The 26,961-nt window shown below is 38.3% G+C and overlaps 1 protein-coding gene and 1 pseudogene across 3 annotated transcripts in view; one reads left to right on the forward strand and one right to left on the reverse strand.

Moving 5' to 3' along the window:
* LOC126236973 (SWI/SNF-related matrix-associated actin-dependent regulator of chromatin subfamily A-like protein 1) overlaps nucleotides 1–26,961 on the forward strand; it is a 149,596-nt gene that overhangs the window by 46,120 nt on the left and 76,515 nt on the right. For all 3 annotated transcript variants that reach the window (XM_049946690.1, XM_049946691.1, XM_049946689.1), the window contains 3 exons: nucleotides 4,835–4,941; nucleotides 20,510–20,644; nucleotides 23,693–23,870. In XM_049946690.1, the coding sequence (XP_049802647.1) occupies nucleotides 4,835–4,941; nucleotides 20,510–20,644; nucleotides 23,693–23,870 (420 nt within the window). The remainder of the gene's footprint in view (nucleotides 1–4,834; nucleotides 4,942–20,509; nucleotides 20,645–23,692; nucleotides 23,871–26,961) is intronic.
* On the reverse strand, nucleotides 4,038–4,155 carry LOC126237769 (5S ribosomal RNA; annotated as a pseudogene).

Here is a 26,961-nt window from a genome sequence, read left to right on the forward strand (position 1 = left end):
TATACATACCTTTTTAAGCATTGGTGGACTAGTACTAAAGGAGGTCACCGTAGTTCCATATTGTTGTACCTCAGTCACTACCTGTGTTACGTTACGAAGATGAGTGTTGTTGTTCCGTCATATTAGTTGGGTATTGAGAGCGGATATTACACTTAATGATCAAGTATTAACCAAGATCTTGTTCAGTCAATCAGCCTGATGAACAGCAGATTTTTCTTCACGCTCTTCTCCATTATCTTTGAAGGAGAATTCTGTTTGGGTGTGTGTAGTTGCTAAAGCATTTGCTTTTTAAACATAAGTTCCACAGCTACATTTTGTTTTAATGTGTGGAGCTTCTGTATCCAAAGTGAATGGTTTATCACCTACAACACCCCCCAACTTTTCCCCTCAAAATAGAATTCTCTATCGAAAATAATGAAGACTAGCATAGTTCTCTCTCTCTCTCTCTCTCTCTCTCTCTCTCTCTCTCTGTCTTTCATTTTCCACTGCTGCCAAGAACAGAGTATCGATTGGTATTGAAGTCCTTGCTCTGGTACAGAGTGTAAATCAGCGGTACCATTATATGACAGCTGATAATTTGATGCCACTGTGGTAAAAGGTCACACCATGGCTGTTGACTGGTCATAAATTAAGTTAGACGATGCCATTTTCACTTTTGTTCATTGTGGTTCACAAGATGAAGCAAGTAAGTTTTTGACCACTTAGATCAATTCTTACAATGTTTGTGATGTTAAATTTTACACATTTTTCCATTACTAAATTCACCTCCGTGAAGGAACTGATGTTCCCACCAATTACTCCAAATCACTTGACAGTCCTTGACACTTAAAAATGATCAGGTAAAATCATTTTTGCTCCCTAATTATCATCACAGTTTGTGCAGACACTACAGCCTGCCCTCTGCAAGGCCCATCACTGACTGTCTCTCCACATTGACTGATGTACGGAACGCAATAGCTGCATTTGGCATGAAGTGCAACAAACCACAGTGTTCTAGAAAACCAGAGATATCTGTAGCCCCAGCAGAGAGCTTCATTGTTGAACGTTGAATAAGGGTGTCAATTATGCTACACTTGCAAGGATGAGCATTATTGTAGGATGTATGCTCTCCAGATTTGGGACAAAGCACAGAGAATAACTTTTACTTGGTCTAACATCTGAAGATGGTATATGAAGCTTGTAAACTATGTCCACTGTAAGACATTTATTAGACTTGTCTCAACCTGATTTTGTAGGTCAAATTGTCATTTAATAGGTGGAATAGGTCTTATTCAGCTGTATATAATACTACATTCCTGGAGATAGCCAAACGAGCTAATGCGCCTCTTCTGGGACACAGGGAGGTGACCCAGCCAAGAATTGAATCAGCCTCATACATTAATGAAAAGGACTGGTAAGCCAGCCAGCCTGGATACAGTTTTTAGGTGGTTTTCCACATCTAACAATGTAAATTCTAAGCAGTTATCCACGTTCCTCCTCAGTTACACTCTATGCAAACTTAGAAACCATTATCACTCATGTACTTGAGATCTACACTAGATGCAGACAGATGATGTACGTAGATTCCTTCTCAGGGGGAATGGTGGCAGCAGGAAGAGCATCTGGCCACCAGCTTCCACTAAAATTGGCAACATTGATATAACAATACCAACTCACAGTGAAATGGGAAAAAGACGAAGATGAAGAAGAAGCTGTATATAATCCTATTATGGTCAGCCTTTCTTCTATTTTCATGTGGCATACTCTGAGAGCCCCTCTTCCTTTGATTGTTACTGAGTTTGCACTATGTATCTGCCTGTTAATTCTTTCTCTTGTTTCTTGTAACATTCTTGAGGTGACTCAACCTTAGTAATGTTGACAACGAGGTCTCCTAAAAGCAATGCCGCCTCATTGATATGTAGGGTATTTATGAGGAACATTCAGCTTGCTACCCTTATCCTAAGTCAAGTAAGTATAATCACTTAAGATATTCCTTATCTGGTGACAAGGCCTTTTAGCTTTATGCAATTAATTCAGCTCTGTAGATTGTTTTTTCCCTAGTTTGTTGCACTACTCACAACTCTGTTTTCATTGTGGAATACATACTTGGCTCCACATTTGTATCTAATACCTGCAGTGTTTTGTTCGCTTATTACTTCTTGTTTGTTATCTTTTCTTTACACTCCTTGTTTTCTTTGTATGGAGTCTGATACATAATCTCCTTGAATTGACTGCAGGCTCCTTTCCAGCAGAGTTTTTGGAGGCCATCTTGTCCAGCCCAGTTACTTTCATATCTTATTCCAATATATTTCTGCTTATTCGTTTGCCTAAACTATAATGAGATGTATTGTAGTTCTGTCTAAACCAGAATTTGCTGCCCATTGTTTCACATTTTCCCTATGACCATAATTTATTACAAAATTGTATACTGTGTAAAGAAGTCAGGTCCAGTTAACTCATTAAATGGTAAATCCATCATATCTACAATTAAATGAAAGTGTTTAGGATGTCATCTTTTATTTCTTTTATTCATCCTGCATTTACTGTTGTGGACTCATACCTAATGTGTCAGACAGCCATTTTTCTTTTAATTAATTTGTGCTTTACTCTCTAATAATGATTTCAGTTTTTCTCATGCTAACATCTATATCTCCTGAGCCTCAGCTTATCTGTAGCTTTTACATCTTAATATTATAATCCCGATATTTAAGTAAATGTCTAGTGTGTCAGTTGCAGAAACATTATCTTGAAGGGGGATGAAGTTGGAGGTTACTTCTCCGAACACTGTGGTACAAGGGCTCGTAATGGTATTCTTAAATGTTTTGTGAAACCTCTACATACAGTTCTTAATGTATATACAACATTTAAAAATGGTTGGTCACGACAATATATGTGCAATTGTGAAACCTGTGGGGCAGCTGAAATTGGTGACAAATGCAGATGTCTGCTTACCTAGTTGTATTGAGGTGGTAGATGTTGCAGACAGCTGATTCCAGAGTAGTAGCTCCTAAACTGTTATAACTTGATGATATTGCTCAAACAGTACTACTGATTCATGTTGGAATAAGATGATGATTGACTGTTGCATCAAGTCAGTATTCCATTCCTTTCTTGAAACTGAATGTACTGAATCTCTTCAGATTTTCTACTTTTGCGGAAGTTTGGTTACTCTTCTGCTGACGTTCATCTGTATTTGAATGTAAGTTTTGTGGGGGAAAGAGATCTTTCTGTATCCTCTTGTGCTGACACATGTTTTGATGGCTTTCAGTTAGCCAGTTGTGAGTCTCCTATACAGAAAGATTTTTAAAAAATGCTGAACTTTTGCAGCGTAAGGGACAGTATGTCATCTTCTTTGCGATCTGGTTGTACTAACTTTTTCAACAGCTTCAGTAATGTCGTGGTCAAGCACTAATATGGCCACTGTTTGGGGTTTCTGTTGACACACTGATGCAGCATGTGGTGCCATTGTGCTCTGTGGCTACACGTTAATCTTAATGTGTGTGAAATAGTCCTCAAACTATTTTGACAGAATTTCCAGCTTCTCTAATCCTGTCATTCTCAGTGCTTATAATATTGTGGTATGTCGATAATTATTATTTTGGGGCTGTCTAATCACAGCTGAATAAAATATAGTTTTGAATCGTGCGTGTTCCACCTTTATTCATTGCAAGGCAACATAGAAAAACAAAAAGTGCCAGAACTGTTTATAACCTATATACACAAAATCCTAAATGTAAAATAAATAATATAAACAAAATATGTACATACTCCAGGCTACTGAAGATGCCATGCAACTGTGTATACTCTTCAGCACTTTGATTTCTTCATAATTCATTAAAACTAAACTAAACTCCGTCCGAACAGGCCATGAAGGTCCAACGGTACCGACCGGCCGCCATGTCATCCTCGGCCCACAGGTGTCATTGGATGCGGATATGGAGGGGCATGAGGTCAACACACCACACTCCCAGCCGTATGTCAGTTTATGAGACCGGAGCCGCTACTTCTCAATCAAGTAGCTCCTCAGTTTGCCTCACAAGGGGTGAGTGCACCCTGCTTGCCAACAGCGCTCGGCAGACCGGATGGTTACCCATCCTAGTGCTAGCCCAGCCCGACAGCCCTTAACTTTGGTGATCTGACGGGAACCGGTGTTACCACTGCGGCAAGGCCGTTGGCTCTTCACATTCATTTAAGTTTGCTTTTTGTGTTAATGAACTGTGAAGTGATGGGTGGTGATTAGTTGAAAAACTGAAAAAGAAAATCAAAATGGATTGACCTTGAGCCTGTTTATTAATTTTTGTGTGTAGCAGAAGTCTTTGTGATTTTTTTTCAATAGGTAAAATTTTTGATGTTTGGAAGGTAGTTTATTTAGTTATTTCCAGCAACGATTATCAATTACTGTATACTTTTCTTGGATGCTGTCCTTTCTCAGAAGAATAATTCCTTATTAATATTTCTTTTCTCAAGTGACAATTGTATAAATATCTGACACCAGTCAGAAGTGTTTCCTGCAGCTTATTTACCTCTTGATCCAGGGCTTAGTGTAAATTTTTCTTCTCATTAGCAGCTGCACATTCAAATCTTTTTTCCCTATTTGATATATTTCCTCTGATGCTGCAGAAATTTTGGGAAAATCTTAATGCTAGCCTTGAAACAGTATTTTAAAATTGATATTTTGCCAGTTCTACTCCAGTTTTTCTTGCTTCAATGAATGTCATGTAATGCTACACCGCCAAAAAAATTTTGTAAGTTTTATATTTTTTTGATTTAATTTTGAATAAAAATAATTGTGAAACTATAAAAGACAATTATTATGTTTGTAGTAAAAACTTAAATGATGATTCTCATGTTTCAGACATTTTTATCTGCACCTCCTGCACCAGTAAATTATGAGATCGACTTGAGTCGAATAGATAAACAATTAGTCGAGAACTTGATGCCATTTCAAAGAGAAGGTATATGGTAAGTTGAAATCAAGCAGATTATTTCACTCTTTAATATAAACTAATATTCACTCGTACATGTATGAAGCACCTAATTTTTTTCCTCTAGAGAAGGAGGGCAACATATAATGTAGGAGAAGATGTAACAAGCTAACCAAGTTATGACAATTAATGTGGAATGATAGGTTTTTGGAAATTAGTCAGATGAAATCAAATACAGAGAGAAGAAATGATAATATTTAAAATTCCTATGCCAGTGACTAATGAGAGTGGAAATATGTGTAATACCTGTGTCAGTAACTAATGAGAGCTGAGTCAGACCTGTGCAGAAAGTAAATAGGTAATTTAAAACTGTGTACCAGACCTAGACTTGAATCAGAATTCCTGCATTTTAAACGAATTTTGCAAAATGCGTGATATCCTATTTTGGATTTCCGCCCTGCCAATGGTTTAATTGCTTGATACTGTCGTCATAGTTCTATACAGTTATCATGCCAGTACTAAAAGAATTCCATGTCACTGAAGAGGGAAGTTATGATGTATTAAATTTGTGCTGTGATTTTATTATTATTGTTATTACTATTATTGTTATTATTATTGCAGTGATATTGGTACAGCAGCAGTTAGTAGTGAGTATAATCAGAAGTAAAGTACAGGTATAGACAGCTGTAATCACAATTGTAGATATAGAGAGACAAATAGTTAATTGTTAGAGAGAAGCTTTTAAGTGCAGAAAATCCAGAAACAGATTCATTTTTATTCCTTGCTGATATTAGAGATTTGTGAATATTAATTGTAAGCATCCAAGTCACTCCTTGAGTGATAAAAACAATGTCACAAAATACCAGCGCACAGTATTACTATGCCAAAAGTGACACAGTTTCACCCAAGCCTTCCCGGCCCAGCAAATGATTTGATGATTCCTGTGAACATATTATGACCGATTTTCTTTACCAGTATTACCAAACTGAGCTAGTTTCCATCTTTTGTGACTGTCATGTTAGCTACTGGACATTAAACTTCAAATGTTTCTTTCTTTTATTCAGGTAGTCAGATGCGAACCTACTCCATATATCTGTCAAAGTATGATACTATACTGGAATCGGAAGCTACAAGGGTGTAAACAAGAAAATATGTATAATAGTTATGTCAGATGTGGTATAAGGGCAGTTTGTGTTCTTTTATCTCTCTGTGAAATGCCTTTTCCTTTGTATCGGTCTTGGTCTGTACAAAAAGTTGACAAACTTTCCAGTTTTCATTGGAATTGTGGCACCACTGCTCAATTAAGTAGTGTTGTCATGTGGGGTCATGTGCATATGTTTACAAACACCGCACTTTCAAACATTTTGTGCCAGACACCAGAGGCACTGTGTTATATGTGTTTCAGTATTATTTAGATTTTCCGTTGCTCAGTTTTGTTATTATTTGATTATGCTTTTTATATTTTGTATCTTCCATGCACGTAATTAGGTTGTGCATAGTAATGAGATAAATCTGATGTTTTTTGTTCCCTGCATGTTATCTGAGGTTGAATTGAAAGTGTAGATCAATTAAACAATCCATTGTATTTTTTGTCGTCTCCTGCAGCTGCGATCAATAAAGCTGCCATTAATTGTCTGAGGGGCTTTTTGTGTAGTTTGGTTCAGTGTATCAAGTACATGCAGATTCTAACTGTTGAACAACAGTCTGCACAGCTTGTACTGACAGTGTGGTGACCCCACACAATATACCTGCATAGTATCATTGGATTAATGAGTGCATATGAAAGAGATTTGTAAAATGACTGACATTAATCCCATCATGTCACAATTGACTGTAAGACTACCACCTTTCTGGCCACACAATCCAGCTTTGTGGCTTGTGCAGGTGGAGACCAATTTTTTTCTATTCTTTAATTCAGTGGACATTACCAACTTTGTGCAGGCAGTAAGCCATTAGACTACCAGTAAACCGTGGAAGTGCAAGATATAATTACCTCACCGACAGAGGCTAATTACTATGACTGGCTTAAAGCATAATTGGTGTGACATGTGTCAGCATCACAGGAAGAGTGAATCTGTCAAGTTCTCACTCAGGAAGATATTGGAGACAGAAAGCATTCACATTACTTGCAGCACCTAAGAAGCAAAGTAGATATGAGAACCGTTCCAGACAGGTTACCGTGCACAATATGGAGCTGTCGTTTGCCATCATCCGTCAAAGCAGTCATAGCGTCACAGGCTGGCACACTTCTTGACTCAGTAGTGGAGATGGCAGATATCCAAGACTTGATGACACTAGCTCCTGTCAGCACAGTCACCACGTAGTGTGCTGGCGCAACGCCAACTGTTTCATGTGTAGGTTACAAGGCCTTGGTGGCCGAGATAAATCTGTTGATGCAGCAAATTGGTGAACTGTTACCTTGACATGACCTGAGCAGTGACAGAGGCCAGAATTGATACTGCTGATGCTCGCACGGCAGATCATTGATGACCTCTTCCACAGCTGACCCTGAGTAGCAATGTACCTGCTGGTATCACCAGAAATTTGGGAAGCAAGTGTGCAGATGCACAACTTCCTACTCCGGTGATCGGAAGGAGGTGTCTCCTCTTATTGCTGATCAGTGTCTCTGCGCCTGTTTGTTAGTGATCAGCTGCCCTGCCAGAAATATTTAATACACTGGTCAAAACAATTGTTTGTTCCATGGAGTGGATACAACAATATTATGGTCACCGAGATAGTGGTAATAACGGAAAGTTGCTGCAGAGGAGGCTGGTGTTGATTTGTGTTTATTCTACCAAAAAAATTACACAAGCGGTTGGGTTCAGATATTGTAGTGAGCAGGTAGTGCAATGCAACAACAATGTGACTTACCTGAAGCTATGGCATGGAGAGCCATAGGACAGTTGGAAGTGGGACAGACACAGCTATTGGAGTGTCCCAAAGTGTAATTTCCAGGACCTGGATGTGATTTCAGACAACAGGAACTGTTAAAAGAAACAAGGCTAAGGTCGCTCATGGGTAAAGTCAGCAGGAGATGACCGTTATCTCCAGTTAACAGACCGTCGAGGCAGAAGGCTGAATGCAACTCGGCTGCAATGCATCCTCCAGGCAGCAACAGGACACACAATATCAACACACAGTCCAAAATCACCTTCAGGAATGTGGCCTCTACGCACGGAGGCCTATGGTGTGTGTCCCCTTAAAACCACATCACCGTTTAGCCCGCAGAAACTGGGCAGTGGAACATCAGGATTGGAGTCGTAATGCACGGCGCCGAGTGCAGTTCACAGATGAGTCAAGATTTTGAGTTCAGCCAGACAGTCGTTTCCTCATCTGGAGAGAATGTGGCACTTGGAACAATCCTGCTTATGTGCAGGAAATATCACCATATCATGGTGGTGGACGAATGGTGTGGGCAGGAGTCAGTAGTGGCGAACATACGGACCTCTGTGCCATTCAGATTGGCACTTTGATTGCTCAGAGGTATAGAGACGACCTTTTGGTGCCATAGGAGAAGGGTTCCATCTGGTGGTCGATAATGCTTGTCCCCACGGAGCTGCACTGGTGGACAACATGTTTGAAGCTGAGGGAATTAGTACAAATGGAGTGGCCAGCTTGTTCACCAGACTTAAACCTGATTGAGCATGTCCGTAACACACTTGGCAGACTCATTGGAGCCAGACCAGCACCTCACACCACGATTGCAGAGCTGGATATTGCATTCATGGAAGAATAGCCAAATATCCCTCAAGAGCTGATTGATAACCTCATACTGTCCATGCCACACAGGTGTGCAACTGTACTGGCTGTCCGAGGTGATCACACACCACATTAGAGGGCAACAAGAATGACTTTCACTATTGTGGTAGCCCCATGGTGCCTCGCTCTATGTAAACGCCATGTAAACCTCAAGTAAAGCGTTGAGATAGCAAAATATCGTACTCTATCACACACAAATTATAATTGTAACCAATATCTGAATAAAATATGGTACCATCTGTCTATTGTGTATGATATCTCACCTGATCCCCTAACTGTTCTGAGAAGTGTAGATACTGGTTCCATTTTGTCCATGCATCCGTGGACTACGTTGAGTAGGAAGCAAGCGCCCATATTATTATGTCTGACTGCTGCAAACAACATGGTTGAAACAGTGTACTGTCCTCTGCACTTGGAACTAGACTGTGGTTTATGTCAAGCCTTCACATGGGATTCTACATTGCAGATATTGCCAAACCTATCATCGTGACTCACTTTCCTGCTTGTTACAATCTGCTGCTGGACATGAAGAACTTATTCCTAGTTGACAACACAACAAACGTAACACCATCCAGATTTCAGTGGGGCATGGCCGTTCATACAGCCTAAGTAATTCAGGTGGCAGATGGCAAGTACATGGAGCTGCCACATGAATTCCCTGCTCTTGACACAACCATTTGAAGTGACTAAGGAGGTAAGGCACGACACAGTCCGATACATCAAGGCGATTGACGGTCCCCCCCATGTTTTGCAGACCATAATGTTTGGCTCCAGATCGTCTTAAAATTGCAAAGGCAGAGTTTGACAGTGTGATTTGTAAAGGTGTAATTTGGTCTTCCCACAGTCCCTGGTCTTCAACACTACATTTGATCCCGAAGAAGGGTGGTGTATGGTGGCCTTACGGTGGCTACAGAGCTCTAAATGCCAGAACAATACCGGACAGATATCCAAGTTACTTTGAGTGTCCTAGACTGCATAGAAGTGTACACACAGATCTGCAGTCATCACTCCACTTGACCTGTTGGAGATCAAATTTATGACTTTTGGACTTGGGAATGCTGCTTAAATATAGCAGTGCTTCATTGACTCAGTGCTACAGGGCCTAACTTTTTCTTTCACTTTCCTGGATGCTATTTTAGTTCTTTTATCATTGGCAGAGCAACACCAGCAGCATTTGACAGAAGTGTTCAAGCGGTTGTGATTCTCAGGTCGGAAACATTGCTAGTACGATCAATTATACCAAACTTGCTGCTGCTCAACAATCAGATCAAGAACTTCAAGGACATTTATCAACAGGAACATTTGGCATTGGATATACAACTTATCCAAATTCCAGGAAGTGACGTCATGTTGTGTCATGACATGATCATGTCAAAATCGCAGTCATTCCTACCTTTTGTATTCAGAAGGGCCATCTTCAATATGCTATTTGACCTGTGTCACCCTGGCATTCATTTGACTACTTGCCTAATAACGAATCGTGTGTTGCTGAGAATACAGAGAGACTGCTGTGAATGGGTGAGGTGTTACCTGAAATGCCAATGGAGTAAGGTACGCTGCCCCACGTGTCCGATCATGACAACCTATTTCAATCATATCTACATTGGCAGTGTTTATATGTTGCCATTGTATGACAGCCAGCATTACATACTTTCAATGATAGATTGTTACACCTGTTGGCCGGAAGCTGCTCCAATGGACAACTTTCGCTTTTGTGTCATATTTGGTGATGCATTTTGGCCATCTGTTACACGTCGTGACAGATATGGTTCCAATGTCCACTTTCTAGCCCCTGTTTGGAGTAATGCTCCGCTTCCACTATGGGGCTGATGTGGTGACATCATGCAGTTATGTAGTGTCAGGTGCATGTGTTTACAAATGCACTGCCAGTCATTTCATGCCAGACACCAGAGGTACCCTGTCTTACATACATGTGTTCTGGTTTCGTTATTCTTTATTATGCGTTTTGTATTTTGTATCTTATGAAATAAACCTGATGTTTTTGTTCCCTGCATGTTATACAATGTTGAACTGCAAGCTCGGATGATTGAGCAAATTAGTGTAAGCTCATTGTGTGTCAGACTTATTTGGATTTCATTGCTTCAGAATTAAAATAGTTACACCATTTTCTGATTGAAGATCACTTTACTCTACCTAAAGTTAAGTAAATCTGTAGGTTTTTTCTGATTGATAACTCCGTAGAATGTGGGCATGAAGTCTCTTATTTGAATTGACCCAAAATTCAAATTAAGATTCTGCATAATGTTAGTGGAACTGATTTTCTGTAACCATAGAGACCAGTGATAATCCAGTGCTGTGGCACTGCAGCTAGTGTTACTTTCTGTATGCTGATCAACATATTCCAAAATATGTTTAGATTGTAATTTGAAGATTTGATTTTCATTCTGAGCACTTTCAGTAATAATAATAATAGTAATAATAACACAGCTCTACAAAATAAATTTTTTTTTTCGTTGCCAGGGAAGTTTGAACGAAAATGGGATATTGTTATGATACTCATTCCGAGTATATTTGTACTTTTTCCAAATTGGCTCTGGTTTTTGAGATATAGGTTATTTGTGGAAATGAGAGTTTCATGTGGATAATATCGACTGCAGGGTCCATATATGGTGTAATGTATTTGCTACCTGTTTTTTAATTAGTGATATTGTACTATCTTTATTAAACAATTGTGCTCAGGGAGTGCATCTGTGTGGTAGAGGATTACATCATGCAAACATCACACTGTCAGCATGTGTTCAGTGCTGTTGTGCGGTGCGTGTGTTGAAGATATTGAGGGTTGTGCAGATTTGAATTCGGCGGTACTCGACATTCATTTGTTGGCCGAGGTAATCCCCGCAACAGCCGATAGGTAACGTTCAGTGTAAACAAGAAAAATGGCGATGGTCGAAAGTCACACACATGTGCAGTGCAGCTTCAAGGAGATAGAACCTTTTCATCGTGACGTAGCAAATAAGAGGTGAGTATTCATTTCACACAAAACAATTAATGATGTTTGTTGGATGTGATTGACATGCAAATACAAGAAAGTTCTGCATAATATGTAGTATTTGTGCAATTTTGTTTTAGGAAAACATGAGTTTTTCACGCCGTCTTTGCGTGAACCATCCAGATGAGTTCTGCTACATTTGTGGTGAATACGTTCTTCAAAAGAACAGGAAGAATATCACTCCTTTTGTGAAGGAAGCGTATCTGGCATATTTCGGAAATAAACTTGGAGATCAAGACAAGGCGTGGGCACCCCATAAAGTTTGTAAATGCTGTGTGGAGTGCTTACGGCAGTGGACAAAACGAAAAAGGAAAAGCTTAAACTTCGGAGTGCCTATGGTATGGCAAGAGCAGAAGAACCATACAGATGATTGCTATTTTTGCATTGTTAATGTGAAAGGTTTTAATAGGTTCAAAAAACGAAAGTGGGAATATCCCGATTTGGAGTCAGCAAGAAGACCGGTGGTGCACAGCAACGATGCTCCTGTACCAACCTTCACAACATTACCCACGCTAACATCATCAGATGACGATGTGCACGGCGAGGAATGTACAAGTAGTGGTTCGGAATACGAAGGACGTGAGACACAACCCCAGCAGTTCGACCAGAAGGAGCTCAGTGACTTGATACGAGAACTCAATCTTTCAAAGCAAGCATCAGAACTCTTAGCATCCAGGCTTAAGGAAAAGAACTGTCTTCATCCAAGTGTTAAAATAACAGCTTACCGGACGAGAGAAGAAAACCTTCTTCCATACTTCAACCAAGAAGAGGTTATAGTTTATTGCAGCAATATACCTGGACTTTTACTTGAACTGGGGCTGCCGGAATATAGACCAGAGGACTGGCGTCTCTTCATAGACAGTTCCACTAGAAGTTTAAAATGTGTTCTCCTACACAATGGCAATCGTTACGCACCTATTCCAATTGCCCACTCAACAAAACTTTGTGAAGCATATGCTAACATCAAGATGGTTCTGCAGAAAATTCAGTATATGCAGCACCAGTGGTTGATTTGTGTTGATTTGAAAATGGTGAACTTCTTGCTTGGACAACAAAGTGGATACACAAAGCACCCATGTTTTATCTGCATGTGGGATAGTAGGGCAAAGCACGAACATTGGAAGCAGAAAACATGGCCTCCTAGGGAACATATGGCTGTTGGTGAAGCAAACATCATTAATGAACCTCTGGTTAGTAGGGACAAGATTGTTCTTCCACCATTACATATTAAGTTAGGACTAATGAAGCAATTCACCAAAGCTTTAGACAGAAATGGTAATTGCTTCGCATACATCTGAAATACGTTCCCTGGACTCAGTAGTGAAATACTTAAGGCAGGAATATTTGATGGTCCTCAAATTCGCAGGCTCATCAACAATACCAATTTTACAAGTGTCATGACTGTCACTGAAGCATCGGCCTGGAACAGTTTTGTCGCTGTTGTAAAATGTTTTTTGGGCAATCATAAAGCTCCCAATTACGAGGAACTGGTCAAAAACATGCTCACTAACTTTCAAAACTTAGGAGCTAACATGAGCATAAAATTGCACTTCCTTCACAGCCACTTGGATCGATTTCCTCGTAATCTAGGTGATTTCAGTGAGGAACAAGGAGAGCGGTTCCATCAAGATATGAAAGGAATAGAGGAAAGATATAAAGGAAGATGGGACAGGCATATGATGGCAGATTATTGCTGGAATCTGCAACGTGACTGTTCTGAAGAGACCTATAAAATGAAAGCGTGCAGGAAGCGGTTCGTCATGGACGGAAAATGATATACTTATAGAGAAACTTTTCAATTATGTTTTATACATGGACAAATGCCTATCAGGTTTTCATAGAAGCTATTTATAAAGATTATTTTCTTTTTTCATTGTAGTTTGTAGCGCTCGAGTTCAGTATTAGCAATTTTTTCTAATTTTTTGAATAAATCATGCATTATCTCAAAAACTAGAGCCAAACTGCATAAATGGTTGCTATATTCGTCCTCAGCACCACTAACCCATCCTAAAGCCACTCAAATATCCTTGGCAAGAAAATGAGTGTTGACCAGTGTAATCGATAGTGTACTTTTCAATGTTATATCACTTACAGCATCCTTCTTTTAATAAAATATTAAACAATCTATCACAAATTTATTCCATCACAGTACAGCAAAATCGGAGGTCTTATTAGCTTTGTCTTTTCCCTAGGATTTGCTATTACATTCACTTTTCTTTTCAAAATAATCCATTTTCATTTAAGTATCCAGGAGAGCATAATTAGAAATAAAGGTTTCTGAATTCTGTCTACTTTCAGAAATTCAAATACTCTAAATACTTGAAACTGTACTATATGTGCCATGAAATTCATTTTTGTATAAGCTAGCATGGTCAAACATGGACAGATACAGAGTGATATTGAAAATTTTACCTTACATCCATGGTTTTATTTATTTTTTAACCTCTTAAAATGATGGGCATAGCGATGGAATGCAGCCTCTCGCTTATTTTTGCAGTACGTGGTTGTGAACCTAATAAAGATTTCATCAGGCAACAAAAAATCCTTGCACAGCAAAGAAAAATAGACAAAGCACTTATTAGTTTTTTTGTATTAAATTACTACTACCTAAAAATCATCTGCGAGCACAAAATAAATTATAAATGTATCTTACCATATGTATGAAGGTGGCCAGACTACTGAGTGGTACATCCTGACATGACATCACAAACCTTGAAATCTCAATTGACTATACTACTGCAGATGATGCGTAATTTTCAGTGGGGTCATATTAAGTAAGTGTTGCCTCTGTGTCCATTTTATAGTTTATTGAGGAATGTGACTGTCATCATAACCTAGATGAAAGCCAGGGCCTTTGTCAATAATGAAACTACCATCCTTTGCTGATCTGAAGCGTTAGACTACCTTTAAAGAAAAGAATTTTTAGTAGCGTGAGTTTTGGATGTCATTTTTATTAAGGAAAGCTCCATGTTCATGGAAAATTTTAAATTTTCTCAATGCCACAACAGAATTTAACACATTTTGGCAACATGAGATGAATGCAAGAACTAATATTTTAGTGTCCTCACCTGATGTTAACATTGTTTCAGACCAAAAAGCCATTGATATCATTGTGAGGGTGTCACCTGCAAGTAATGTGAAGCTCTGGTCAGAGGCCGCCAGTAGCACGTCACATAGACAGAATTAGAAAGTTTATTGTCTGCTGTTAGATAAATTTTTTTCAAAATTGGCCTTGTTGACATGAAAGGCATTGTTATAGTTAATGGTACAGCTCTATGAGCAAATAAAAGTTCTTACAAACAGAGGACGATGCAGGTTCCAAGTACATGTATTAGCAGCTATATGTAGGTTACGAGGACACTTGTTTACTCATATATAAATGCTTAGTTACAATGGCATGCTAATAACACTCATTTCCATATTAATGTCATATGTTTCCAATTTATCAATATTTAAAGTTACCTGAAGCAATGTAAAATACTAGTATACTTATTTACAAATATATATAAATGCATGATTGTAATCGTATGATTATTAATACAATTTCACTGATAATTACAGATCCTCAGGACACAACTCTTGAAAAGTCACACTCCATATACTCATCAACAAAGTTTAATTCATCCTCTTTTAGTGAAGTTTCTAAAAAATTTTTAAACGTGTGTAAGGGAACCAAGTGGGCTGCTCTTGGGAACTTGTTGAAGAATTTCCAGCTCATTTGTTTATAGCTATTCCTTTTGACAAAGTCTTGTGTATGGTAAATGTCAACATTGTTCCTTGAAACTACATTATCAATTTATGAGGTGCCATTGTATGAAGACGAACAAATGATATTTTTAAAGCGTGAGTAATATCACATTTCAATTGTGTCATCTGGTAGTCAATAGTGGAAAGGCAAAGGTTGCCTTATCTATAACTGACAAGATATATTTCTTATTGAATTGAATTTGATGTACAGCCCATAGAGGATAAACATCTTTTGTTTATGTGTGATACTGTATGAGGAAGGGGCTTGTAAAGTAGTAAGGTTAATTAGAGCTTTGACAGTACACATTTATTGATCGTATGCCCCGTCCCCTCCCTCCAACTGTTGCACTTGTTAAATTATTGTTGCAGCTGTTTTTTCTGGTCATATTTGGCCAGGTCAGAGCTGAATGGGAGGGTAATTGGCTGATTGCAAATATAGGCCTTCAGCTTTGCAGCTACAACATAGGACAAATACTTAAGTCCTGCAACAAAAAGAGCTTTTTTTCTCAAAATTTTTCATCATAATTGCCAATTTCAGGGTGTCAGACTAGTTTCTTGGCAGATTTTAGGGCATTGGAAAAGCGTCTTTGCCACTTTCAGGGTGCGCAACTTCTGTTGCGAGAACTCACTGTGATGCCATTCTTTTGACTGTTCCTTGATTTTGCGATCATGCAGCCAGGTTTCACCCTCAGTCTCTTATATAATCGCCGGCCGCGGTGGTCTCGCGGTTCTAGGCGCGCAGTCCGGAACTGCGTGACTGCTACGGTCGCAGGTTCGAATCCTGCCTCGGGCATGGGTGTGTGTGATGTCCTTAGGTTAGTTAGGTTTAAGTAGTTCTAAGTTCTAGGGGACTTATGACCTAAGATGTTGAGTCCCATAGTGCTCAGAGCCATTTTCTGTTACATAATCAAAAATTCTTTTGTAACACCAGAGTAAATCAAAACGCCTTCACATGTCTCAACTCATGCGTTCTGGTCACTGTTCAAATATTTTAACACCCTTCCAGAGGAATCGCCCCGTGTCTAGCATATTGTTAATGATGAAAACAGTATGTTCCCAGGAGATGTACAATATCGTTGCTTTTTAGTGAATTTTTGCAGGTCCGTAAGAATCATCTTGTGGGTAGTATAGACTGTTGCTGGGTCTGTTGGTGTTGTTGGCTGTGCTCTGCAGAGTTCATCTTCAACAGCGAAATGTTTAGTTTCAGAATTATAGAACCAGGTTTTTACAGTGCTGAAGGAAAAACAGTTCCCCCTTACTGTTTGTAACATGTGTGGATGTCCTGCACATATTTCCCTTGAAGAAACAAAACCTTGTATAAGTGTAGGAAACCTGTAATATTCATACAGTTACATATCAAGATATAAAACTTTACTGTGAGACCAAATTCATTTTTTAGTTTGAACTGGATGGGACCATACCCAGAATGTTAAAAAGTCCCCCCCCCCCCCTCCCCCGCCCCCCCCACCTCTCATTGCCTTTCCATTCCAGTATTGTACAGTTGTCTCTAAGAAAATTTCTAAGGTCATCATGGTTGCTCTCTCATCCATTTAGTGATGTTCTACCTGATTGCTGACTGCTGGGTTGCCACTGTAACTCAGCATCTGTTATTGTCATAAATCAAAAGTGCTTGAAACAGGAAAGAAGTATCCGTCTGCCTGCGGGTGAAGTTTGAACAATTGCATTATACCCAACAGAGATGTAAATTAAGAGAGATTAATTTCTGGTTTTGGTATTGTAAGTAGTTCGTTGGTAAGGCCGGTATTACACTATAAAATTTCTTTGTCAAAGATTTGATCAAAGATGTGATCCAATATTCCGTCCAATATATTTGACAAAGATCTTTGACGTAGCGCTACAAGGGGTATTACACTGTCATCAAATTTTTCGTCAAAGTTCAAGATGGCTGACAACAACTTGTTATTAACCGCAGCAGTTGTACGTACCCCAATTGCATTGTGTGCACATGCGGAAAAGAAGTGGGGGGAAAAATGGAACCATACATACGAGGTTGACAGTCTTAAAAGTCCTGGGATTACAACTTGATAATAAATTCAGTTGGGAGGAGCACACCACAGAACTGCAGAAAGGCCTTAACAAATCTGTATTTGCAATTCGAGTGTTAGCAGACATAGGCAACATAAAAATGAAAAAGCTTGCATACTTTCATTCCATAATGTCATATGGGATAATATTTTGGGGTAAATCTTGAAGTCAAACAAAAGTTTTCAAGGTCCAAAAGCGTGTAATACGTATTATTTGTGGAGTAAATTCACGGACCTCCTGCAGAAACCTCTTCAAATAACCGGGTATACTAACTACTGCCTCTCAGTATATTTACTTCTTAATGAAATTTGTCGTAAATAATATATCTCTTTTTCCAACAAACAACTCAGTTCATACATACAATACCAGGAACAAAAATGATCTGCACAAGGACTTAAAAGCACTTACTTTAGTTAAAAAAGGGGTCCACTACTCAGGAACACTCATGTTCAATAATTTGCAAGGAAACATAAAAAATTTAGTTAGAAATAAAGATCAGTTTAAAAGGAGCCTGAAAGACTTACTACTGGCCAACTCCTTCTACTCCATTGGTGAAATTTTTAATAGAAACAAATGATGTATTGTATTTATTCATACTATTAGTATTGTTATATCAGCTTAAAAAAAATCGACATGTTCCACATCCACGAGGATCTCCTCAGCACGGATCTATGGAACGAAAAACTAATCTAATCTGTGTGAAGCTGTGGGTTTTACGACGACACGATAAAAGCATTCAACAAAACTTGTTACGTGAGCTTACAGTGGAAGACGTCATGTCGTACATCAATTACTTAAGAATGGATGAGCATACATTTCTGTATATGCTCAATGAAGTGTATCCTCATATCACAAAGCACAATATTCACTTAAGAACTGCTACATCTTCAGAAGACAGGCTCACTATAACACTCCGATTCCTTGCTACAGGAGGGGGTTATGTATAGGTTAGGTTAGGTCAGGTTAGGTCTCCAATCTTCTTAATCTATTTTTGTATTCAGGGTGCCTCACGTTGTAAAGCGCATCAGCTTCAGACATCTCTATTAATTTTGTAGTTGTCGGCACACACCAATTGTATTTACTGGCAATGGTTATAAAAACACTACAGACGACAGAACGCTGCAGCGATGCTAGCGCTCCATGTGGTAACATGTCACATTGCAGTGAACAGAAGACAAGCGGTTTCTTTGATCAAATATACAGCGAGGCCCTAGATTTGATCAAATATTGGACGACAATTGACAAAGTCCCTATTACACTATCAAAGATATTGGACAAAGAAATTTGATAGTGTAATACCGGCCTAAGGAGAAGGCAGGTTACTATATCAGGAAAAAATTAAGTGTAACATTTGCAGGTGCTAGAGGGAAGGAATAGCCACTTCAAATCTTGATCAGACAAGACACCAAGTGCAAGAAAGGAAAGAAATTTGGTAATAGATTCATTGCCATGATTCAAATACTAAAATGACCTGTGCCAGTTCATAGATGCTGATTGGGGGCTAGATTTAAAAGTAGTAGAAAAGATGTAAATGAAATCAAATTAACTGTGTTTGGATGAACTGATCTTCTTTCGGAACTCTTGTATTTCACGTGAAGATTGTAAAGGGAAACTTTTTTTGTGCTGAGAGAGAGAGAGAGAGAGAGAGAGAGAGAGAGAGAGAACCTCTCTCCCCTGTTACTCTCATTACCTGATGAACAGTCTTGGTCTTTCTATGCTTTTTCAAACCAGTCCAAGGAACTTCAGCACATTTGAGATAGTTTTGTTCTTAACATCAGTGTTGACTTTCACAGAGAGCTGGCTGTGCACATACAAAAAGAAGTCAATGCTCTTCATAGATAGGTTGATTAACTGTTATTTTAGGTGGATTGCTGGTACTGGCTTTCATAAAATGTAAGATTCATCACTATTTATAGCTCTAATTTGTTATATGCCTCAGAGAACACATACAGACTTATCCCCAATAAACTGGTGATGACAATGTGGTCTTCGTATTCTATGGTTGCATTTAAATGATCAAGGCATATATGAGGGTGGTTTGTTATTCATTTCCAGAAAAAATATGAAAATTAACAGGTCATACTTCACCCTGACAACAACTGATTTTCTTTTCCACCCTTGTGTTATTGAAATTCCTCACCTCTAGTGGCTTGATCGGTAATGAGTCAAACTCTACCCTTCCTTCCCTGCCATAAGGCAATCTTGATTTCAAATGTTCTACAAAGTTTGCCGTTTGTGATGACTCCCTGTCACGTCATCACAAAATTGGTTTTGGACAGCTGTGAAGAGCAAGAATTTTTCACGGAGTGCGATGGTCCAATGCTTTCACTTGATTTATGAAAACAGTGTCCCTCTTTGTTCATAACACTTCTTTAGCTCACACAATATGCATTGCAAGTTGTCAGAGAAAGAACAGGTTTGTAAGTGTTTCACCACTCAAACCATAGGAGTCATTTTGGCCTGCCTCATATTATAGAATATTATTAGTTTGTCAGGACCAAACCAGAAATTCGTATTTCCAACTTTTTTCTCTTTACATTATTATTCTTTCCTTTTTTTTCCCTGATCTTATGGCTCAGTATGCAGTGCACTAACTTTTGAGCCAAGGATGTGAACCAAACATGGATCGAATCCTTGAGACAGACTATTAACTTTCAGTTAGCCATCCTGAGTCTAGTTTTAGACAGTTTATGTAGATGGGCCGATCCCCAATCTCTGCCTCAGAAAATACAATACACGGTAAAATATGACAACAGAGACAACAAAATTTACATGACTCTCCTCCTTAACTGATGGCTGTCGTGATACAAAGGGCATCTGGCCACAGCGTTAAATAAATAAATTTTGCCAAATTATGAATACAGTAGACACCCTACAACAAATTTTGCAAAATTATGAATACGCTTGACCCCCAATAATGGGATAAATTATACGAAAGAGACGTTACTATGTTTTTTTATTGTTTTGTAAAAGGAAGTTTTAATGTTTAAATGTTATTAATAACTCTAACAATAATCTGTTTGTTGTCTTTGTGATGTTGCAGTTTTGGAATATCAAGAAAAGGCAGATGTCTCATAGCAGATGATATGGGACTTGGAAAGACTGTTCAAGGTCTTGGCATAGCTCATTATTACTATTCTGACTGGCCTCTTCTAATTGTCACTCCATCTTCAGTTAGGTATGTCTAATTTAATGTGACATTACATCTGTCATATTAGCTGTGAAGTAAATTGTACCAATCCTCTTGCTCTTGGGGTGGGAGATGGGCCCTAAATGCAGCGCGGAATCGGCAGTGATCAATGACAAGATGATACAGAAGACTCTGGAAAGGAAATTCTGCACTGAAGACATGTAAAGTATATCCATTGGACATGAGGCCTGTAATTGAAAAAAGAGTAGAAATGATCTCCATTGGCAAATGGTATTCCAAGCCTCTATGCTGACACTGTTGAACCATCACTTCTTGTCAAGTAGCAACTTCTCATGGTGTGGGAAGTATACAGGACATTCTCCCTACAGCAATCACATGTACACCATGCTGTTGCTCACTTGGAACAACTTTTTAATTATTATTTTCAAGCAACGGATGCTCTTTTAGATTCCTGCAAGAGCTATCTTTTAGAAATTGAAGTTGCAAATATTAATATTTTATGCCGAGGTTGGAGCAATTTTCCACAATGCCCATTGAAAAATGTACCATATTTTGTGTATGTAAATCATCTTTTAACAAGTTCATTTCAGTGTAGGCTCGTGGATCTAAGCAGGTTGACTCTCTTGTTAGTTCAGCTGTTTTTCCTGACCTTGCTTTTAGGATTCACTTATAAAATAAACTCGCAGCCTACAGTGCAAAACTGTATACTGTCCTGAAGAATTAGATGTGATTGAGGGAAGAATTTTCTCATCTCTTCAGTCCCTCAGGATTGTCCAGATGATTTCACATCTTATTCAGTGGAGAAAATATTCAGATAATTCAGACTGTGTTATACAACTGCATGAATTGAGAAATGTTATAGTTTTCTGCTGGGTACTAGGGCATGTCAGTCCAGGGAAATGAGGAAGGTGAGAAAGCACAGAAGGAAGTTAGGGGAGACACTGTGCAGAAATTTGTCATTTCTATGCAAGTTATTTCCTCACTATTGAGCCAGAAGGGTATAAACCATTGGGAGGAAGAACGGCTGGAAGTGACAGAAGATAAGCTGTGATCAGCAAAACCTACTGTCCGGTTGCAGCAGTTCTTCCAGTTGCAGAGGGAATCCTCCAGTTTGTGCAGCCTGTAGATTACACATTTCAGAATACCACATTTTAACTGGGTGTGTTTTATACTCTGACAAGTTGGCATCAGTAAACTTAATCAAGGACGTGCCATCTGTTTTAGCTGATGACTAGATGAGTGTGTGTGTGTGTGTGTGTGTGTGTGTGTGTGTGTCTTCTCATGTAAGAAGTTCTAGGAAAATATTTAATTTTTTTACTTGAGGACAGTTTTTTAATACTGCATCATTGTAACCACTTACATCTTGGCAGACTTAATTATTATCTGAAATAACCTCAATGCTGTGTCCTCTAAACAATTCTATCACCACAATAAAGCAAGTTCTGCAAGAAATCTTGCTTTTAAATTATATTTTTCAGTAATTCTTCGTTGTGACTCAATAAGCAAATGGGTGTTAGATTTCTAGTGCTGTAGAGTATTGCATGTATTGCAGTACTATTCTAAGGTGCAGTTCACACAGCTGATAACAAAAGGTGACACAATGCATAGCAATATAGGTTGCACAACATGACACTTATCACTGTTAAACTGGTGTTCCACTGGGATGATACAATATGCGATATGATGCGCAATGGGCTCGCCTTGTGACGAGCAACAAGGCAGCACGAATCATGTTTCAGTTTCAATAATGAGCTCTTCTGAAGTACTGTGTGCATGCATTCAGTGCTATAAATATCAAACATAGTTCAACTGTGGTTTCTTATGCTCTCTCCCGACACAAACACAAATTTATCTACATCTACATGGATACTCTGCAAATCACATTAAAGTGCCTGGCAGAGAGGGTTTATTGAACTACCTTCACAATTCTCTGTTATTCCAATCGCGTATAGCGCATGGAAAGAATGAACACCTATATCTTTCTGTACGAGCTCTGATTTCCCTTATTTTATTGTGGTGATTGTTCCTCCCTATGTAGGTCGGTGTCAAAAAAATATTTTTGCATTCAGAGGAGAAAGTTGGTGACTGGAATTTTGTGAGAAGATTCCGTCACAATGAAAAACGCCTTTCTTTTAATGATTTCCAGCCCAAATCCTGTATCATTTCTGTGATACTCTCTCCCATATTTCGTGATAATACAAATCGTGCTGCCTTTCTTTGAACTTTTTTGATGTACTCCGTCAGTCCTATCAGGTAAGGATCCCACACCGCACAGCAGTATTCTAAAAGAGGACGGACAAGCGTAGTGTAGGCAGTCTCCTTAGTAGGTCTGTTAAATTTCTAAGTGTCCTGCCAATAAAACACCGTCTTTGGTTAGCCTTCCCCACAACAATTTCTATGTGTTCCTTCCAATTTAAGTTGTTCGTAATTGTAATACTTAGGTATTTAGTTGAATTTATGGCTTTTAGATTAGACTCATTTATCATGTAACCTAAGTTCAACGAGTTCCTTTTAGCACTCATGTGGATGACCTCACACTTTTCGTTATTTAGGGTCAATTGCCACTTTTCGCGCCATTCCGATATTTCTTCTAAATCGTTTTGCAATTTGTTTTGATCTTCTTCTGAGTTTATTAGTCCAGAATGAGATTTTCACCCTGCAGCGGAGTGTGCGCTGATATGAAACTTCCTGGCAGATTAAAACTGTGTGCCGGACCGAGACTCGAACTCGGGACCTTTGCCTTTCGTAGGCAAGTGCTCTACCAACTGAGCTACCCTAGCACGACCACACCCCGTCCTCACAGCTTTACTTCTGCCAGTACTGCATCTCCTACTTTCCAAACTGGCAGACAGGACACCTGTTGTGAAGATTGACAGGAAAATACCCTTGTGTCGCATCATCACAACAGGTGGGGCACTCTCATTGTAGAGGAAAGAATTAATTGTTTTGGAAGCTGGGATTAGTGTTTCCACATTTGTTTGTGTTTTAGCAGTACTGAAATTTTGTCTCCCGTCTCTTTGTAATTTTATAATTGCACATACAAGTTGATATGACCACATTTATTGATTGTTGCAGGTATCTGTGGTTAGAGGCTGTTCTGTCTTGGTTACCCTCTGTACCACTTCACCATGTCGAAGTAATGAACACTGGAAAAGATTATGTTGGTGATGCCAGAGTTGTGATACTGTCTTATGACCTGTTAGCAAGGCATCACAAAGACCTTAATCTGTCAAGATTTGGAATCGTAATTTTGGTATGATTTGATGGTACATAATTTAAAGTTTTATTTGTAAGGAAAAGAACACATACATGTAATTATACTGAAATAGGTAGAACAAATTTCTACTTACTAAGTAAGAGCGAAGTCTTATCACAGTCACAACATATAACCACAAAATTTTTTGTTATCATTAGAATATCTTGACATGAAATTGTTATTTTCAAATTATGGTAGCTGTCTTCAATTTAACCAAAACTGTCATTGAGGTCACATGACATTTTGCACTCCCCTACTAAATGTCCTGTAAAGCCATGCATTTTTTGCATCTGTGATTCCAGATTGTTTTTAACAAGTAAGTAATTAGCTCTCTGACTGTGACCAATTTGAGTCAAAGAAGTAAGCGCACTGTAGCTGTAAACAGCCAACTAGTGTGTCTGAAATCTGTTACCAGAAATGGAAAACCAAAGAGAGAAAGCTGCTCCAACATTATCGTATGCAGATATATGTAAGCAAACTAAAGTGGGAAGTGAATGAGCCACAGGAGTAACCTTGCATTTAGACCTAATTTTGGGTCAAGAAATAGGCCCATGTTTGACATCATTTGAGCATCTCTGGGCTCATGATGCTGTTTGTACATAATTGATTTCCATGCTTTCCCATACATTATCTGAATTGCTCTATGTCTGGAACTCTCTCTCTCTCTCTCTCTCTCTCTCTCTCTCTCTCTCTCTCTCTCTCTCTCTCTCTCTCTGAGTTAATTTTATCTTTGGAATTTTTAATTTCTGTTGCAAATATTTTATTTTTAACAAGATTTCTTGGGTGGTATGTGCTTGTTTATCAGGTATTAGTTGCACTTTTTTGTGCATTCAGTCTGTTTTATATAGTCCCACTTTCATGTTATAGAAATTATTATTTTTGTAATTGCTAGTTTCTGTAATGTTCATTTAGTACCACAATATTACTTATTTGGGGGAACAACTGTTAATACTAGAGACAGTCTGTGAATACTTTGATGTGAAGTTGATGTCCAACACATTACACGTACCTTTCCAGCTCACACTGAAGATATTAATTGTATTCATTATGCTATAACTAATGTCAGTGTTAGTATGGTTTTATTCTCTGTAGTCATAGTTTTTAAAATTTAAAATAGAATGAAATTTTTTAGATTATTTTAGATAATATTTGTTATTTTTTTTGTTTGAATGAGTAAAATATTTAAGCAAATTGCTATTTGCTTATTTGTGCCCCATAAGTAGTGTAAAAATGGTGCAATTTCTTCTCTAAAAATTTTAAAATTGAGAATTTATTAACTGTAGCAATTTTGTAAGGTATGCTGATAATAGTTAAAAGCACACCAGCAGTTTTATGGGTTGCTGTCAGTATGGGCAATGCATGACCATAAACTGTTGGCTTGATTTGTACTAATCTGAGGGGTCAGTTGTGTATCTTTGCTTTAAATTCTATACATTTTAACACAGAACTTGAAACACTTTTAGCATTTAAGTGAATTATCAAAAAATAGAAATAAATAAGCACAGTGACTGGGTAAAACCTGGGTAAAACCCGTAGGATTATTATATGTTGATGAAACCAGAATATTACATTTTAAACCAAATAAATATTTTTAAATCTTTATTTAAACAAAGTTCACGCAAATAACAATAATGCACTCACATGGATTGCACATTTAAATAAAAAAATTAAACAGTAATTAATTATGTAGTACGTCATGTGAACAGACAATTGAATACAGAAATGAGTGCAAGCAAATTTCATTTAACTACCCAATAATTCAGGAATGCCCCTGCAAACATTCGAAGTCTGAAAGCACATTCTTCCCACTATTACTTGCAATGTAAGCTAACATTCATTGTACTGAATAGTCATTGTCAAAAAACATCAAGTCTATCAAAGACACAAATTTACGTATTAATTGCAGCAAATTGTTCACATCTGCCTCAAATCCTGTAAGGAAGATTAAAAGATTGTGTAGTCGCACAAAATCGATCACCGTAAAACACGGTCAAATAATGTAAGCCCCATGATAACCTAGAGTCCACTCAAATATTAAAGTATTTAACTCGCATTTGGATGCTCGGCTGTATAGTCTTTTGACCAAAACACACTCATCAACACCAACAAGAAACCACAAACAAAAGAAGCTGCATTTCCAAGTGCTTGCGCCTCAATTGTCTTATAAAAATAAGACACATTACTGAATCCAAATTAGTTACTTAAATAATGACCACAATTTAAATGTAAATCTAATTACAAATACATACATGATACTATAAAACAACATTATTGTGGTCATTTTGCAACATCTCATTGAAATATCAGCTCAGTATTAAAGTTATGATAAAGTTCAGAATGCTTGTCTGCATCCAGTTTTGCAACTCCACAAAACTTACGGGAAATTATAAATATTTATGAAACATTAAATTTTGGTTACTCATCCACTAGGAATATTAAGTAAAGATCTGGGAAACTCATGCTGCCTTCATATTACATGTTAAAGTGGAGGATTAGTTGCATTGGCACATTTGTATATAAATTTGTAATAAACTCGTCCATAGCCTGATTTGAAATGTAGCTTGTTGTGGTGTTTAGTGAGATCATCAGCTTCCATATGATGCAGCGTATGCTTATAATTGCCTCACTGGTTTAATTGTTACTGATTTTATAATCTGCCGTAATTAAAACCAATATTAACTTTTGTAATATTCATTCTGGAGTTGTACTTGACTCTGCAATGAGCTAATCTCATCGCTGGAATTTTTCTGGTGTACTTGGTTTTTCTATGCTGTGTGTGGGTGTGTAGTGTAATTACATTGAAAATATATACATTTTGTCGTAAGTTTCATCCATTGTAGCTGACATTGTCTAATCCTCCTTTGTCAGTGTGCACACTATCGTCTCAGGGAAAAACTGTTATCTGGTCTCCTAGGCAATTGGATGCCTTGCATTCCAAACCCAGCCTGGCCTGGTTACTCTCTTATCCCCCCCTTGACTGGTTATCCGCACTGTTAAATACGTGCCAGTGTCTGCCATCCTGCAAGCCAGCTGCTTATAATGTCACAAGTTTCGCACCTGCATCAATGTCAGGTTTGTCAGAGACCAA

This window comes from Schistocerca nitens, chromosome 2 (assembly GCF_023898315.1).
Source record: "Schistocerca nitens isolate TAMUIC-IGC-003100 chromosome 2, iqSchNite1.1, whole genome shotgun sequence".
Lineage (NCBI taxonomy): Eukaryota > Metazoa > Arthropoda > Insecta > Orthoptera > Acrididae > Schistocerca > Schistocerca nitens.